Genomic DNA, 16,787 nt, shown 5'->3' on the forward strand with positions numbered 1-16,787 from the left:
GCTTGGCAGGGAAATAGATTCGACAACCTGATAAGTCGTCCTTTTAAAAAAAAAAAGAAAAAGCTATTCTTTGAGTCAGTGTTACAGTACGAGAAAGCCTCCTGTAAAAAACACTGCTTTTGTTCTTGTTGCGTGGTAAAAATGATCTCAAAGAAATCTTTTCCCTATCCACATGTGGTAAAAAGGGGGAAATGTAGAGAAATTTGTGTAGGCTTATTTTCCTCAGTTCTTCATCAGGTATAGGAGTGGGCTGCATTACTTTTTTGATAACTTTGTCTTGGGATGTATTTGTTGTGTTTTGCTTCTAAAACTGCAGAGCCCGCCAGAGCAGCAGCATAAACGTATGTCAGGCTTCACGTGGTCAGTAAGTAGCAACTTGGGACCAAGTTAGGTCCTTATTTTGTGACCTCCTCTTATTACGTACATTGTGTGTAAGCTCAAACACACCTCTCCTGGAATTAGTGTGCCTGGGGAGAGGCGCGAGTACTAGAGAAGGGGGGAGCGGTGTACCAGCAAGCTGCACCAGAACAAAGGGGATTGCTGGCCAAGGTCCAGCGTTCAGAGGCTGGAGTGAGTAGCTGAAACTTGACAGAAAGTGCCAAAGATCAGGTGGACTTCAGACTTCACCTCCAGAGCTAGAATCCTAGGGCCTGGCTGTGGCACAGCCTGAGACAGGCTTGTGGAGCTGGGTGTATCTGAGCAGACGGCAGCTGTGCCTGTTGTGCCCAAACAGCGCAGTTTCCAGACACTTCAAACCTGCCTTGTTGCACTGAAGTAGTCATCTTTGCTGAATAAGATGTTAGCAATTTTCCTCTTACAGAACATCTGCTTTCTGACTGAATCACTGAACAAGCGGCAGGCTTGTTTGAGCCTGCTGTCCTCCCCGTGCTGCTCACTGACTCCTGCCTTGCCGAAGGCTGTGGGATGGGTTTTGGGGCTGAGGTGTCAGGCTTTGGTTCCCTGGTGTCTGCAGGAGCGTCCTCCTCGCTGAAGGGACAGCAGTGTAAAAGAAGAAATTGCTCTGGCACTTTCGAGTGAAATCTTCGTGCCTTTTTTTCGAGGGTCTCGAACGGAGAGGACAGAACAGTTACGGGGAAGAAAAACGCTGCAAGGTTGTGGTGATGCTTTTATCTTGCCTGAGTTTTGAAGTGACTCATAAATGGGATTCATCACGTATAACCTATAACAAACACAGAAAGCAGAGAATGAATTTGGTAAATAATGTGGAACGCCCCCCCCTCAATCAGAAGTAGTTTATCAGCAAAATTACCATGGAGTTTGTTTTCACCGAGAAAGCAGATTTGTTTAATCACCTGCCAAAATTTTATGCAAATGCTACAACCCGAAGCGCAGGTATTTCGTATTGGTAGGTGTTTGCCTTGGAAGCCTGGCGCTTAACTGCTGGTGCTGAGCTGATTGATTACAATTGGTAGGTGATGGGAAGGGATTGTCTGATGTCGGGAATGTTTCCTTTTCGCTTGTGAGATAATTTAGGATCAGATGGAGACTTCCTGTAAGGAAAACAGGAGAGGTATCTGACTGTTTCAGATGGAGGTGAGTACCCAAGAGCAGAGGTGTTTCTGAAGGGACAGGGCACGTCTGCTTTGATGTGCGTGCAAAGGTTAAGGAGTAACTGCAAAGAGAAGAGCTCGGACTGTGTAGTGTAAGTGCCTTCCTCGAGGGGAAGATGCTTCCTGGCCCTGCAGCCACAGGAGAAGCAAACAGCACATGCGCTGTGCCCACCTGGAGCCGTGACAGTAATGTCGTCATCTTCTGAACCGAACAGCTTTCTATAGCTAGGAAAATTTGCCCATAAAGTGGCTTGATTCTGCTGGTGATGTCTTATCCTTTTAATTAACTACCTGGTTTACGCTTGACAGTTAATTGAAGTGGAATGATGTATGGTTTTTATTAGAAACCCATGACTAATTTTTTCTTGCCGTTCTTGCTGTCTTATTGTTCTTGCCTACCCTCCTCCAAAGCGCCTGCTGCACGCCAGCCGTGTCCTCCAGGCACCGGTGCAGACCAGCGCCCGCTGTTCGCTCTTGCTTCGGCTGTTACCTGTTCCAGAAAAAGCAACTCTTTTCAAATATTTTCCATGTCTTCTTTCATTTTTTTTTCCATTTCATCACAGTCCTACTTATTTATTTATTTATTTTTGGGTTTGGCTGTGGGATTTTTAATGAACTTAGATAAAATAATCGCCATCACGACCACAAAAAAACAACAACAGCGTAACAGTGAGTGTTAGCTTCATCCAGCAGCACACTGCCCTTTTCTTTAAAGTCACAGCTAGGTTAACAGGAATCCTTCCTGCGGTGTCTCTGCCTGTAGCTAATCTGCTAGCAAACTCAGGTGAATTTTGTATTTAAAAAAAATGTAATTACAATAGGCAAGATTGAAAATGAATGTGACTGGAGATACCATTCTTAAAATCAGGAAAGCACCAGCTGCAAAGAACTCAGTTTGTCCCTGACTTCGTTCTTCCCACCTGTAGGAAGCTGAAACTCAAGCCTTTGGGTCACATCATGACGAACTATGACATGGACTATCTGTTGTGCTTTTTCCCCATAGAAAGCTTGCCTCTTTCCATAGGAAATACGTTTCAGTGCGCAGACAGGCACGGATGAGTAGGGAACAATGCAGTCTTTGTTAACACTAACATTTTTGGAGGGAGTGGGCTTAAGAGGAAGGAAATTGGTAGATTTTTTTTTCTTTTGAAATTTCTTCCTCTTCTTTTTCCTCATCCCCAATCCCCCAAAAAACCCAGACCATAAAACCAGACAACCAGAAGTGCCTGAAGTGATATTTTGCCATACATGCCTTTTAAATTAATAATACTCAGTGTCATCTGGGAAGCTCTACAGAAAATTTGTCAGTTTAAACATCAGTCAGTTATTCTTTCCCTTTCCTCTCTCTCTGTGGTGGTCTCCCTCAAGAACAGGCAGCGTTTGTCTCAGCTTTTCCAGTTCCTAGGGTTAGCAAGGTTCTACCTACCCTGTGTCACTGTTGCATGCAAAGTAATTGAAGCTTAAACATTTTGCTGACTCAGGTCCCTGTATTCTCTGATCCCAGGGTTGATCATTCACAGGGTCACTCTGGAAGGAAGAACCCTAAGAGGGGTTGGTGGCTGTGAAGATACCAGGGGGAGTTTCAGGCAGGAGTGCTATTTAATTTTTAATTGGCTACGTGGAGAGCTGACAGTGGCTGGAAATCTCTCTTTCTTTTCTTCTCTTTTCTTTTCATCAGAGGAACTCTGTCAGACAGCTACTGCGTGACAAGTTTCCTTCCTGCTGGCCTGGGAGAGCGGCATCCTGGCTATCATGGCTGACCCCACAGCAGAGGAGCACGCGTACCAAGCTGGCGAACTCTGCTGTGAATGCGGCCAGTTCCACCTCTTGCCGGACAATCACCTCTATAACTTCCAGGATGAGGTGGACGACGAACTCATCTGCCACATCTGCCTTCAGCCCCTGCTCCAGCCCATGGACACCCCCTGCGGACACACGTACTGTTTCAAGTGCCTCGAAAACTTCATGCAGGAGTACAACTTTTGTCCTATGGATCGGAAAAAACTCTCTTTCCAGCAGTGCCACAAGTCCAGCCTCCTGGTACGAAACCTGCTGGATAAGCTGGTTGTCAGCTGTCCTTTCAAGGCGGAGTGTCAGCAGACGATGCAGCGCTGTGAACTGGAGGCTCACCTGCAGAACAGGTGCATACCCATTTGCAGTGTTGCCCCTTGTGTAATGCCATCTGTCTCTTGTGCTTCTGACCTAAGAGATCCGTGCTCAGAACAGTCCCTAAACTGGGACAAGGTGGGACAGCAGAGATGGCAGAGGGTGAGGCTGGAGAGGTGGGTGGGTGAAGATGGCGTAATTGTGGGGTAGGGAGGGCAGCTCCCGTGTGCTGTGGAGGCGAAGGCTGAGGTCCTTACCTTGCAGGCGAGCTGTCTGCAGACCCTTATCCTATTAAATGTGCATAAATTTCTGTGTCCTGAGCTGGGGCAGCTGACTCTGGAAATTAGAACAAATGTGGTTATTCCTTCTTTCACTGAGCAGAGAAGAAAAACAGGCACTAAGTCAACATTGTAGAGGCAAGGGATCGTGCAGTGTTGCCAGTTTAATTGGTCCAATTAAGATGCGCAATATGTCTTTGATCCAAATAATGTAAGTCCCTCCAAGCTGCACATTATGCAGTTGCTGAATCACCTACTTATAATTCCATTATCTTCTCTCTTCCTTTTACTGAGAAAGAGACGCAAATGAAAAATACATTTATTTTTTTCTCCTGTGCAGAGGAAGACTTTTTTTCCCTCTGCTTGTCAGCAGACGTGTTTCGGTGGTTCCACTGCCGGCTGAGCTGGTGGCAGGCAGAATTTTGTAGCTTTAAAAGAAGGGCTGGTGACAAAGAGCTCTTGCCACGGTGCTGGAAGAACATTTGTTCCTAGTTAATGATTGCAGGAAAGGGAGCTAAGTGCAAGCTGTACTGCAGGCGGAAGCAGACCTTCATTGGCAAGGTGTATTCTCTCAGTGGGCACTGGAAATGCAACTGGCTTGCTTCCCTTCAGCTGTGCTGTAGCTTTTTGTGGCAGCGCTGTATTTTATAAGCAGGTCACCAAGTGCACAAGGAACATCAGCACGTGGGACACGTCACAGTTCGGGCCAAGCATGTACCCTTGCGGTTGCCCATCTGTGGTACCCACGAGCTGAGAGGCCGTGTTAGAGCCAGGGGATGTGATGGAAGACGCTCCGTGCTCCGTTCCTGAAAGCTCCCAGTGTCCTTGCAGTAACCAGCTTTTTTTTTTTAATTGAGCTTTCTCATTCCCCAGCAGGGCTGAATGCTTAGGCTGTGGGGACGGGGCTGCCCGGCAGCCACTGTCGTGCAGGGCATGGCCCAGAGCTGGGCTGGGCTACAGAAACAAGCAGGGTCAGAGCCTTCCCCTCCGCTCCATAAATCTGTCCCGGTATCAGAAAACTTGTGCCACTTGTTAATCCCTCTGACGCACGAGTTAAACATGGAAGAGGGAGGCACCCTTAAATGTTTACGTTAAAGACCTGACTGGAAACTATATCGTTCCTGTGTGCCTTTCATAGTTCTCAGCATCTCCTGTGGGGATGGAGTGCTCTAAAAAAATCAAGGATATGCGCTGTGAGCATGGTTAGATTGAAAAATGAGGGGAAAAAAAAGGAAAAAATTACACTGGGATTTGGGTGTTCATTTTTTTTAAAAATGAGATTAATTGATAGTAGGAGACTTAAGGGGTAAGAAGCATCTAGCAACTTGTTTTCTTGGGGGATTCATCTGCCCTTTGCAAAGTAAATTTATTTTTCAGCATCTTAAGAGGGTCATGCACAAGTGGATCAACCAGCTTCTGTCTTTAAGCTTTAGGGTCATCTTATTGCTTGGGGAATAAATGACCAGGAATAACCAGAGGAAGTAATACCAGGATGAGACTTGTTTAGCCAGAATGTAAATAGTCGAGTTTAATTTGGAAAGTGACTCTGGTAAACACCCAGTACTATTCACGTCTCTGAAAGTGATGCTTTTGAATTCATCACCCTCCTCACCTGCTACCTTTTTATAAGTACCCTTGATAAAAGAGCTTGTTTTTCCTCACTCGTTTTTGCTGAGACAGGCTAGCTGTGCTGCGGATGCAAACAGAGCTGCAGAGATGCAAACGTTTTCTTGAATGCAGAATTGCTCCTTGAGCCTCTGTCTGGGGAGTGGTCGGTGGGAGCACGAACTGCTCTGAATCGTTCAAGCGGAGCTGTCACCTGCAGGGGCTGGAGGTGCAGAGCTGTCTGACAGCCAGGTCTCATTCAGAGAAAAAGAAGCAAGCAAGCCTTGCTTACTGCTCTCCCATGTTACCAACTCATTAAAAACAAAGCCTAATTCAGGGCTGAGCTTGAAACTCGAGACACTTCCTTTGCATAAAGATACAGTTCATCGTCATCTCTAGAAGTGCAGAGTGAAGTATTTGCTTATGTTTTAAAAGAGGTATTGTTGTCTTCACTGAGAGTTTGCCAGGTAAATATTTAGCAAGGGAAAGTCCAGTTCCCATTGCATTCTCCTTCTTAAAATAATGTGCTTAATAATTTTGAAAGTAAGGGAATAAGAAGCCCACTCCTCTATACAAGTAGAAGCTGGAAGTAAAACAAGAACAACTTTTAGCATCTGCGATACGAGCTCTGCAGGTGATGAGATCGTGAATTCTTTGCACGTCTTTGTCGGTCAGAGCCTGCGTGTGCTGGGTTAGCCATGCAGGCAGAGATGAGCCACTCAGAGTCACTGACAATCTCTCTTCAGGTGTCCTGGCTTCAAGAAATACAAATCTGAACTGCAACGGAAAAAGAATCCCATTTCCAGAGGGAAGGAGGATCCCCCTGTCAAGGTGGAGACGAACACGCCCAAGGATTCAGAGGTACCAAGCGCAGGATCATCACTGGTAGCAGAAAGCTCTGCAGCTGCTGTGGTATCACTAGGGACTGCAGAGCCTGGACTGGTTAATCCAGCTTTTGAGGAGACTGAAGAAGGTGAGAGTTTGATAAAGAAGTGTAATTATGTAATTACCTTCTATAATATAAAAATGAGGTAGCTATTTCGGACACTTCAATTTCTAAGATGTCCCCAACATCCTTAGCTATCCTCACTACTGTTCAGCCGCTAGTAGCTGTAGGAATAATCTCTTTCCCCCGCATGTCCTTGAGGAGAAGGGAGATGCATTTGTGTGCGTCAGGTGTGGAAAGCTCTGCTCACAAGCACAAAACCCATCAGTGCGAAACAATTCAGAGCATCTCAGACTGCAATATTTTATTTCCAGGATTCTTTGCAAAACAAATGCAGTCCTGCTCAGTGGGAACATGCAGCACTTAAAGCATTTGTAGAAGCCAAATAATTAGTAATTAGGAAATGCTCCAGCTTCTTAATCTTGTTAAGAAAGTTAAATATACAGTTGATATCCTGGAGTGTTCAGTACCTCTCTAACAGTATGAAGCAAAGATGTTTTTATAGCCTAGCCTGGTTTTGGATTAGCAGTTGGCTATGAAAAGCCCTGCAGATAAAGGGAACCACCTCCATTTCAGTATTGGCTCCTTTTTCTCAGTCCCTATTAGAAGGCAGGAGCGTGAAGTCTGGGTGCCTCGTCTCCAAGTTTGCCGTTTCCAAGCGTGCAGAGGCTGGAGCTGGGAACTTGTCTGCTGCTGTACTAACGCAGAGGTCAGTTTAGTTGTCCGTCGGCTCTTTCCCCAAGTACACTGGGGCAGGTTTTGCACCTCCTGTGTGACAGCAGCAGTTCACCCTCACAGTGTACTTGGCTCCTTTAGCGTTGGGCCTGCCTAAATGCTGTGGCGCTGGTAAATTTAAAATGACTTGCTAACAACTTTCATCTTCAAAGTGTCTGAGAAGCATTGCTTAGGCTGCAGGAGGCTGTGAAATAGGTAAACATGACTCCTGGTGTATGGGAGGATGGGAAAAAAGGAGGAAAGGAAATTAGAGGAGGGAAATGGCAGTGAGCTGCCTCTGGTAGAGTCACTGCGATGGCAGGCTGGTAATTACAGCTCGGCAGTCCCCCTTCCCAATGGGTGTGGTGGAATTGGGGATTAGTTGTGTGTAGTCCAGCTGTCACAGCAGGAAAAATAAATGTCTGAATGCTAAATGAAACGCTCTGAATGCCCTTTAATAAAATGTAAGAAATAGCAGTCAGTCTAAATTTGCCATAAGCTAGAAGAGGAGAAACACTCTGGAGAAAACAGAAAAATAGGAGCTTTTTAGCACTCACTCTGACCTAGCCGTTCCTCTCCTGATAGCTGCTTTCTCCTCCTTTCCATCCAGATGCTACTTTTGAACACAACCTCCCAGTATTACAGATCTTGTGGTATGTGGGGGAAGATTCTGTTCATGTGTTGTTTTTTCTCTTCAATTTCCCCAACCAGACCTTCCTCAGAGAGCGAGTCTTGTGGCTGAAACGAGCACAATTGAAATTCACCGAGAAGACCCAGAGGAAGAGCTGGGCATGAGGATAGTTGGGGGTAAGGACACCCCGCTAGGAAACATCGTTGTTCAGGAAGTCTTGCGGGATTCTGTCATTGCTGCAGATGGAAGAATAGCGCCTGGGGACCACATTCTGGAGGTACGCAAACCCCTGATTGTCCCATTGCTTCTCTTGACTTGAGATAAGGGGTCAGCAGGCAAAGTTGCCTAGAAAAATTGGGAAATCTCTACAGATGAGGTTTTTAAAGCACTGATCAGACATGCTTATTGGTAGCATTGTGTTTCTCCTGGGGCTGAGAAGTAGATTTGAGGTTCCTTCTATTCCCTTGAGGTTTTGGAATTCAGACCATTTTGGATCAAGGAAAAAGATCTTTACCTGATAAATTTCACCCAGTAGCACCGTTTCTCTCCAGTGGACTGTGCTCTAGCTAGGAAGTCTTAGTTACTTGCTCTGCTATGTTGCTTAAGCTGCCCTTCCTTAATAACTTGAAGTCAGCATCACGTATATAAGGTGGATAATAAGGAGCACTAGCCCTGTACCAAGCTGCCCCACTGCGATTAACCAGACTGCGTTGTGCTGCGTTGTAGCATGCTAACTGAGGCTGCAGCAGCTTGTCTACAAGCAGTGAAAACTGTTAGCACCTCCCGGCTACGGCTGCCCAATCATTTGACGAGCCATAAAGACCTAATTACCCTGCTGGACTGCAGACATCAGTAATGACTGGCAGCCTCACGCGTGAGTGGCCAATGCGATCTCCCAGCTGGTTTCTCTCTCAGCCCAGCAGTGTAGCGTGCATGTTGTCTAACTGCACACGTCTCCATCCTGACTGGGCTGTAAAAAGGGCAGCTCCCCACACTTGGTAGCCCGACCGATATCCTAAAAGCACACTACAGAGTCTCATGTGACAACAAAGTGAATATTAGCTTCTCAGGGTTACCTTGGTAAAAGCGTGGTTAGGGTGATGATTCCAGCTGTTGTGCAGATGGTGGACCATTCTTCAAGTGAGGATGGGCAGTCTCCCATTTGGCTCTTCTCCTCCAAGTGCGCACTGAATGCTGGGAAGTTAGTGGAAAGCAGTTCTGTGGTGCCATGGCACAGATGTCATCACTTAATATTTTGCAGTTTCAGATTTGTTAGCTGTGTTGTCCTGTCTCGCCACTACTCAGCTGTTCGCCATCACCGATGGCCTTATTTCATCTGCTTTCTTCTGCATTCTTTTTTAGAAAGCTCTGCTCTCCAATGTGTGTTTGCAGCAGCTGCTTCAGTCACGGCACTGCACAGGGAGTTGTACATCCTGCCTCCAGCTCTGTGATGTTCTGTGCTGCAGAGAGTGCCTAAATTATGGAGGTTCTGATGAGGGACTCTGGTTTGTTTGTCTTTCTAGGTGAATGGTGTCAACATCAGCAGTGTGACTCACTGCCAGGCTGTCTCCTTCCTGCGCCACCCAGGTCCTGTTCTCCACCTCATGGTCCTGCAGGAGAAGGGTTTTTCCAGTAAGACTGCACAGCAGGATTCCACTTCTGCTACCAACCGGGAGGTGATCCACGTCACCTTGATAAAGAGAGACCGGTCCGAACCCTTGGGAATCAAACTGATCAGGAAGACAGATGAGGCAGGGATTTTTATTCTAGATTTGTTAGAGGGAGGTTTGGCAGCCAAAAATGGAAAGCTGAGTCGGAATGACAGAGTCCTGTCTATAAATGGCCAGGATTTGAGGCAAGGAACGCCGGAGACTGCAGCACAGATAATCCAGGTAATTGATAACGCGGGTGAAATTGTGTAGCTAATGACACTGCAGCTGCCTGCATTGATGGCAAGGCTCCTTCTCTGACCCAAGGGCTAACAGAACATGCGGGAGCGACCTGCCTTCCCTGAGATCCCTCTGGGAAAGCGGCTTCCCTGCAGATGTGTGGGAAGCATTGCTTCCAAATGGGATAAACATGAAGAGTAGGAACACGCTGTGAGTCATCTCTGAGTCTGAAGTAAGGCGGCTGCTTGTGGCACTTCAGTTCAGCTGAGGCAATCGGATCACCCCTGTGGTGTGGCGGCGTGGAGCCCTTCTTGCAGAATGGCCGTGTACATCATCTGTAGGGACCAGAAAAGATCAGGATAGCCTCTTATCCTTCTAGCAATCAAACTGAAGATGTCTGCTGGGGGATGTGACAGGCTGCCCGCACAGGACAGAACCATTTTGATTGATCTGAAATTCTCTGTAGGATTCCCCATTTTACCAGTATTTGGGAAGGGAGTCTAGAAAACAACATGGGGCATCACAGACTAAAAGCCTCCTACAGTACTTAAAATGGTGGCGGAGAGGTGGTCTTTTCCTGCACAATAGGAATTTGTTGTTATTGCAGCATGCCAAACGTTTTGGTGAACAGAGTTGGCAAGGAATTTTGGTTCAGGAATAGGGACTGCTACGTGTGCAGCCGATGTCAAGTAGGTCAGTTTTTAAATTCTTTATCTTCCTAGGCGGTGACCTCGTTTGTTTTTATCTGGAGATCCTGACACAATACATCTGATCACACACTGTTTATGTCCCGGAAAGGATCTGAGGTCAGCTGAGTAAGGGAGAGCCAGTTCTCTTCGTGGTAGTCAGCAAAGGAGAGCACAGTGGAGCGGGAGAATAGAAGAGAAACAGCAGGGTTCCAGTTCTGAGATCCTTTTTTATATTATATATATGATTCCATGTGATGGCCCATTAAAATTTTGCTCTCATCCTAAGTGCTACTGTATTTCTCTAGTAGTGTGCAAGCATAACTCCTGCGTGAGGGACCCTCTCCTGATCCCACTGAAATTAGTAACCGAAGTCTCACAGCTGGCTTCAGTGGGCTTGGGGGGTTTAATTCCTTTTGGAGTGACATTCTGTAAAAGTGCGAGTCTTCCAAACATTATCTGTTCTTCTGAGAGCTAATTAAAAGTATGGGTTAAACTTCTTTTTAATTTTGATTGCAAACCATTTGGAGAAAAGAGTCCTTCCACCTGTATTGTAAAGTACTATTTGCAGCTATAATATATATATTTATAATATGCACTGTACATAGTCTGGTACTCTGGGGTGAAGGGGAGAGCACATCCCCAGCTGAGGATGCAATATTTACAATATCTTTCATGGAGACATAGATGTGTGCCAACTTGTCTGGAAGAAATTGCATCCTGAAATGATTTTAGAGAGACTCTAAAACTCCATTTCAAAAAAACAAAAAACCCTCTCCTTTACTCTACAAACACCCCAACCATCCAAAACAACAACAAAACCAGAGCAGCTGATGCAGTGCCTCTTCCCAGGCCAGGGAATTCACTGTTGCGTGGTGCTGTGGCACCAGGGGAGCAGGATCCCATGTGGAAAAGTAGGAGCAGCAACTCCACTTCACTCATCTGCTGCAGGAAATGCCCCAAGCGAGCACATACGCCTTACCCCAATGGAGTCCTTCACAATAAGGTTTTGTCAGATTAATTTAGTTCGTTCCTTCAGACAGAGGAGCAGTAACAATAGTGAATGCTTTCCCTGTAGTTCTGCCAAGGCCAGACGTACAGCTGTTTTAGTGTTTAATTAGCAGCAGTCTTAGACAAAAGGTAATGTCTTCAGGTACTCTGGGGAAAAATGGGTGGGAGATGTTGAACAATAGACATGGCGCATAAGCTGGGAGGGGAGGAGCTTTAACAAGTTTCTTTACAGTAAAAGAAAAAGCATCCAGGACTTTTATCATGGTCATCCATTGTGTGGATCAGTCAGTGTTGTAGCTCTGTTCATTTTGCATTGCAATGCGCCGTTCTGGTTACTTGTACCGATGTGGAAGAAGTAAGTGATCATCCCTTTCTGCCTCCTTTTGTTTGGCATTCGTGGGGAACAGAGGCAGGAACGAAGCCTGACTATACTCCTTTTCCTCCTAACATTTTCTAATTCCTTTATTCTTTACATCCTTGGAATTCTGCAGCTCTTCCCAGTTTTCTATGCATCACATTGCATAGATCTGTTTCAGACCCTCTGTAGAAAACGATGCCTATCCTTCTCTTTTCCCAAGAAAATGACAGGTGCTCTCCGCTAGTTTCTGATTAATTTTGAACTTCTTTGAGTTTTGCCTTCATCTGCATTTCTTAGTTAAACTTAATCACCAGCATTGCTTTTTTAAGTAGCTCCTTTTATGGATACATGTGGACTGTGGTATTTACTTTTTCACAAAGTGGACAGCTTTCAAAACCAACAGGCACAAAACTAAGGTGCTCAACAAACCATGAGGGGACCTTGCCGTCTCATGGTTTCACACCCTGTCTTTGCTTCTCCTGGCAGACCAGTGAATCAAGAGTGAACTTCGTAGTCCTGAGGCAGCCAGGTGTGCAGCTGCTGGACCCAGGGGAAGATGGCAGCACGTCGAACAACAGCAGCAGCAGCAGCAGCAATGGAGGAAGCCCAGTGCACCATCGGAGAAGACTAGACCAGAATCACTACAGGCGAAAGTCTACCTACCAGAAAGTAAGCTTTGTAAATAACAGCAAAAGCACCGGTTACTCTTGGACTGTAGATCTATTGTTTTAGCTTTGTGACAGTTATTTGTCATGTAAGGCCGACCAGTAGCTCCTTTTCTTCTTGGACTGTTGAAAAGCAGCAGGTTTGTGGCTATTAGTACTGGAGAACTGAGTATTTGTCATCTACCAAGAAAAACATGTCAAAATTTCCTCTGAAGTCTGTAATGTTGATGCAGAAACAGTGTTTAATCCCTCCTTGTTGGAAAGGGCCACGGGAAATTTACCATCCGTGAGACACTTAACAGTGCCAGCACTGGACTTCTTGAAATTCATAAAACACGATACATTCAGAGTACTGCACAATGATACCAAGTTATGCTTCTGGTTAGGAGCTAGACAGCTCTATGGAACAGAAGTGGAAAATACACAAATTACACTGTAGCGCTCCTGTGACTTCAGTGTTGCGTCTGCCATCCATTTACATGTTATAAGAATATCCCGCAGGGGGAGAGTTGCCAGTCTGTTGTGCCAGTGGAGGTTTGCCCCATGTTTAGAGCTACCACTTCAGTGAGAAAACGTTCTGAAACTGCCTAGACTTACGTGTTTAAACGCCTCTGTTGGAGGTTAGTGAGTAGCTGCCACAAATGGCTGGAGTGTGGTGTCTTGGTGTAAAGGGTGATCTGCCATTTACATATTGTATCTATAGCACCAGCTAGAGTGTGTGCTCTCACTATAACCTGAAAAACGAAGATGCTAGTGTCTTCCAAAAACGTTTGTCCTGAAAAACCTTGATTTGTTTGTCCTGAAAAAACTAATTTTACCTCCAATTTGCATCTGCAACTATGTGCAAACTAACAGGGAAACAATAAATCCTGACATTTAAACTTTAATTAATACCATTATAATCACTAGATGTTCTCTCTAAGGATGCTGGCCATCTTCAAGTTTTGATTTTTGTTTTGTATACTTTATCTGGAAAATATCTCCTCCTTGTCTGTTTTATCCATCTGTGTCATGCTGGCTTGATGAGCAGAAATCAGGGTACGTGCTTATTCTAATGTAAACACTGTAAACTTGAGTTTACGTGAACCTTTTAAGTTATGCACGAGAAACAAAGTGACTCAGAGTGGATAATACAAGTTACTGATCCCAATCTATTAGTAGCCAGAGAGGGGCTGATTGCTTGATAGGCATGGCCTTGAGAGGCCACCCCTCAGCGAGCGTCTCCTTACAGCAAACGGATGTGGGACTGCTGGGAGCAGCTTCGTTTCCCGGACAGCGGTGCCTCAGTCCTGGTGGTAGCACTTTGGAGATACAGGGTAGTGTTTCCACCCAGAGCAAGTACAAGAGAAGCTGACTTTGCCATCTGGCAACATTGCTGAAATGCTCTGCATTAAAGAGGCAGGATGTTCTGTTATTTTGTTCTGGATCTGGGCCTCTCATGTTAATTGCATTAATGAATCTGTATATTGTACTGTCATTCCTTCGTAGGATTTACCTCAGGGATATGTAACTCATGAGAAGACAGTTGCAATAAAAAAGGAACCAAAGGAGTCTTTAGGAATAACAATCGGAGGTGGAAGGGATAACAAAAACAAGCTCCCTATATATGTAACGAGCGTGCAGCCCATTGGGTGCCTCTTCAGGGACGGCAAAATCAAGCGAGGTAAGGAGACTCAGATCTTTATACTTCAGGACCTGTTTTTAAGTGAAAGTTGGACTTGCATCCTAAAGTAAAGGTGGAAGCAGGGTTATACATGAGACCTTGAGGCAGAAATGGGCTTTGTAGCAAAAGGTTTTCAATAATCCTCTTATTTAACCAACAGGAGATATACTTCTGAGCATAAATGGCATTGATTTGACTCATCTTAACTACTACGAAGCTGTCTCAGCATTGAAATCTAATGCAGCTTCCCACTCGGTTGTACTGAAAGCCTTGGAAATCCTTGCATCAGACTCAACAGATCCCTCTCTGGACACCAAGGAACGAGGATTCAGCTGGTCTCCCCTCTGGATCACGTGGCTTGGATTGCCTAGGTACGTTTGTTTGGTGACTGTAAAGATCTGTTCAATCACAGGGCTGACTTTGAACTCAAACACTAGAAATTAATTGCTTTGTGGGTTGACTTGGAAGCATTACCAGTATTCTTGTTCGCTCTGAGGCAGAGGAAAGCCTCATTCGTCAGTGAGATCACAGAATAATGAATGCACAAGGAAGTTCAACTGTTTTTTACAGTGTGACCCGTTGTTCTCCCACTTCTCTTGCACAGTACAGTTTTCAGAGGTTCCTGAATACTTTTTTTTCCCCCTCTTCCCCTAAGAGAACTGACACAAAAAATGAAACGTACACATTTTGGCATTTAAGGCACTGATTGAAACAGTCATCCTAGAAACAATCCCTGCTAAAATACCATTAACTGAAATCACTGTGGCTCTTTCTGGATTGCATTACAGAGGCCAGCAGATATCTGTGCTGCTTTATAGCCTCTAATCTGGTCATCTCATTTAGGGACATTCTTTCAGTCTAATTCTTTTTGGCTGTTGTAATCGTGTGATCTTTAGCGTGAAGCATAAACAATTCTGAATGGCTGAGTTCTCCTGCACAAAGCTTTGGACCGTGGACGTAGCACAGATTTTAGCAGCAACATGGTATATTCCATGTGACAGGATTGGGGCATTAGAAGCTTGGATTTCTATCTCCTTTCTGGAGAGGTGAACCTCTAATTTGCTCGCTTTTGCAGTTTCATGAAAGTATATTCATCCACAAAAGATAAGATCTGTTGTCATGTCAGCTGACTGGAGAAGGATCATGCAGGAGATGAACCTAGAACAGCAAAGCCAAACCCTTTTGTGGGAAGCTCAGTTTATTTACAACCTCGTTTCTTAAGGCACCTGGAAGAAGAAAGACTAACAAAGCCTCTAGTTACATTACCCTTGTGTTACTTAGCAGCCTGTAAATGCTAAACAAAACAGCCCAAGGAAGGCAGCTTTTTGTGTCAAGCACTTGTAGCTTGGCTCGTACTCAGCACCATCCTCGCAGCTTCCTCCGCTGTCCCAGGGATCTGCTCTGTGCAGGCCTAGCAGGAACTAGTTCGAGCTGTGCCTGCGTAGCCCAAACCTGAGTACAAGTCCTCAGATGCTGGCGGATGTTTGTTCCTCACGGGTGCTTGTGCAGTGAAGTACGGAGAGGCAAAAACTGGCTGCGCTTTCTCCCTTATTTCTTCTCTGATTTATTTGGATGTCTGCTGGCTCACAGCTTCACCACACTTTCTGCTGCAGGGACTGGAGTCCACTCTTTGCTTGTTGATAACCTGCCTTCGTCTCGAGGCTGATGTTACCTGCCATGAAATACCTTGCCCGAGATCTTTTTGCTGCTGGTATCAACGTTGACTTTCTGTTTGCTGTCACTGTGTCTCACTACTGAAGCAAGGAGCAATGATTTCAGATGCCGTTTCTGCTCTTCAGTCTTCCCTTCTTGTTCTGACCTTTAGGATCTGACAAAATTTTCCTTCTTGTTTCCAGTAATAGAAGTGGCTATAATTTTTTCTTGTGCTTCCTCACTCATTTTCCCATTTCTTATAAGAAGACCTGGTAGCAACTAGTTGGTCCTCTATAGAATGACTTATAAAAGCCCCTACAAATGAACTGTTTTTTTCATCTAAGCAAGTTATTGATACCATTTGACATCATGTGACTGGCACAATCAGTTGTTTTTTTTTTTAATTGTTACTTGAGAATCCTGGAATTGAAGTGGCACCCTTGTTTGCCAGCTGGGAACGTTCGGGGTGCCCCTGCGCTAGCATTTTAGGTTGGCCCAGGTCTCAACCCACTCAAACTGGGTTCCTCTTTCCAGAAGAGCTTCAGAGGAATTCCTATTGCTCTGTTGGTGCCTGGCACTCTGGCGCTAACAGACCCTTTACCTCATGTACCACATTAACACTAGATTACAGAAAATCCCCTCAAGTGTTACAGAAATGGACCTTGAAATGCACCAGTTGTTTCACTCAAATCTGTCCATGTTGGGCTGCCCTGCTAAAGTAGACATGGCCTCAGTGCGCTAAAACATTTTGCAATACAGTGTGAAAGCTTAAAGCTTGTTGCTGATGGCATGTGGGATTTTGTTTTTCGTTCAGCATTTTTTTTGCAGCTGCTACTCTGATCCAGCAGAAAAATCCTTTCATCCTTCTTAGAGGAAACTCTTACGCTGAAAGGCTGGAGTCAAAGTTGGCGCTCAAGGCTAGAGAAATGCATTTGGTTGTTGCAACGCTTGAACCTACAGTGCTGAATTCTAGACTTGATTCTTGGATCTGGGTGGTTTGTTTTTGTTTGC

At 45.3% G+C, this 16,787-nt stretch overlaps 1 protein-coding gene across 4 annotated transcripts in view; it reads left to right on the top strand.

Annotated features, from left to right (window-relative positions):
- LOC106038594 (ligand of Numb protein X 2-like) overlaps positions 1-16,787 on the top strand; it is a 31,993-nt gene that overhangs the window by 9,301 nt on the left and 5,905 nt on the right. For all 4 annotated transcript variants that reach the window (XM_048070546.2, XM_013185217.3, XM_013185219.3 and 1 more), the window contains exons 2-8: positions 3,250-3,712; positions 6,307-6,533; positions 7,932-8,128; positions 9,375-9,743; positions 12,282-12,464; positions 13,949-14,123; positions 14,284-14,494. In XM_048070546.2, coding sequence (XP_047926503.1) covers positions 3,324-3,712; positions 6,307-6,533; positions 7,932-8,128; positions 9,375-9,743; positions 12,282-12,464; positions 13,949-14,123; positions 14,284-14,494 — 1,751 coding nt within the window. In that variant the 5' untranslated portion in view covers positions 3,250-3,323. The remainder of the gene's footprint in view (positions 1-3,249; positions 3,713-6,306; positions 6,534-7,931; positions 8,129-9,374; positions 9,744-12,281; positions 12,465-13,948; positions 14,124-14,283; positions 14,495-16,787) is intronic.

This window comes from Anser cygnoides, chromosome 13 (assembly GCF_040182565.1).
Source record: "Anser cygnoides isolate HZ-2024a breed goose chromosome 13, Taihu_goose_T2T_genome, whole genome shotgun sequence".
NCBI lineage: Eukaryota > Metazoa > Chordata > Aves > Anseriformes > Anatidae > Anser > Anser cygnoides.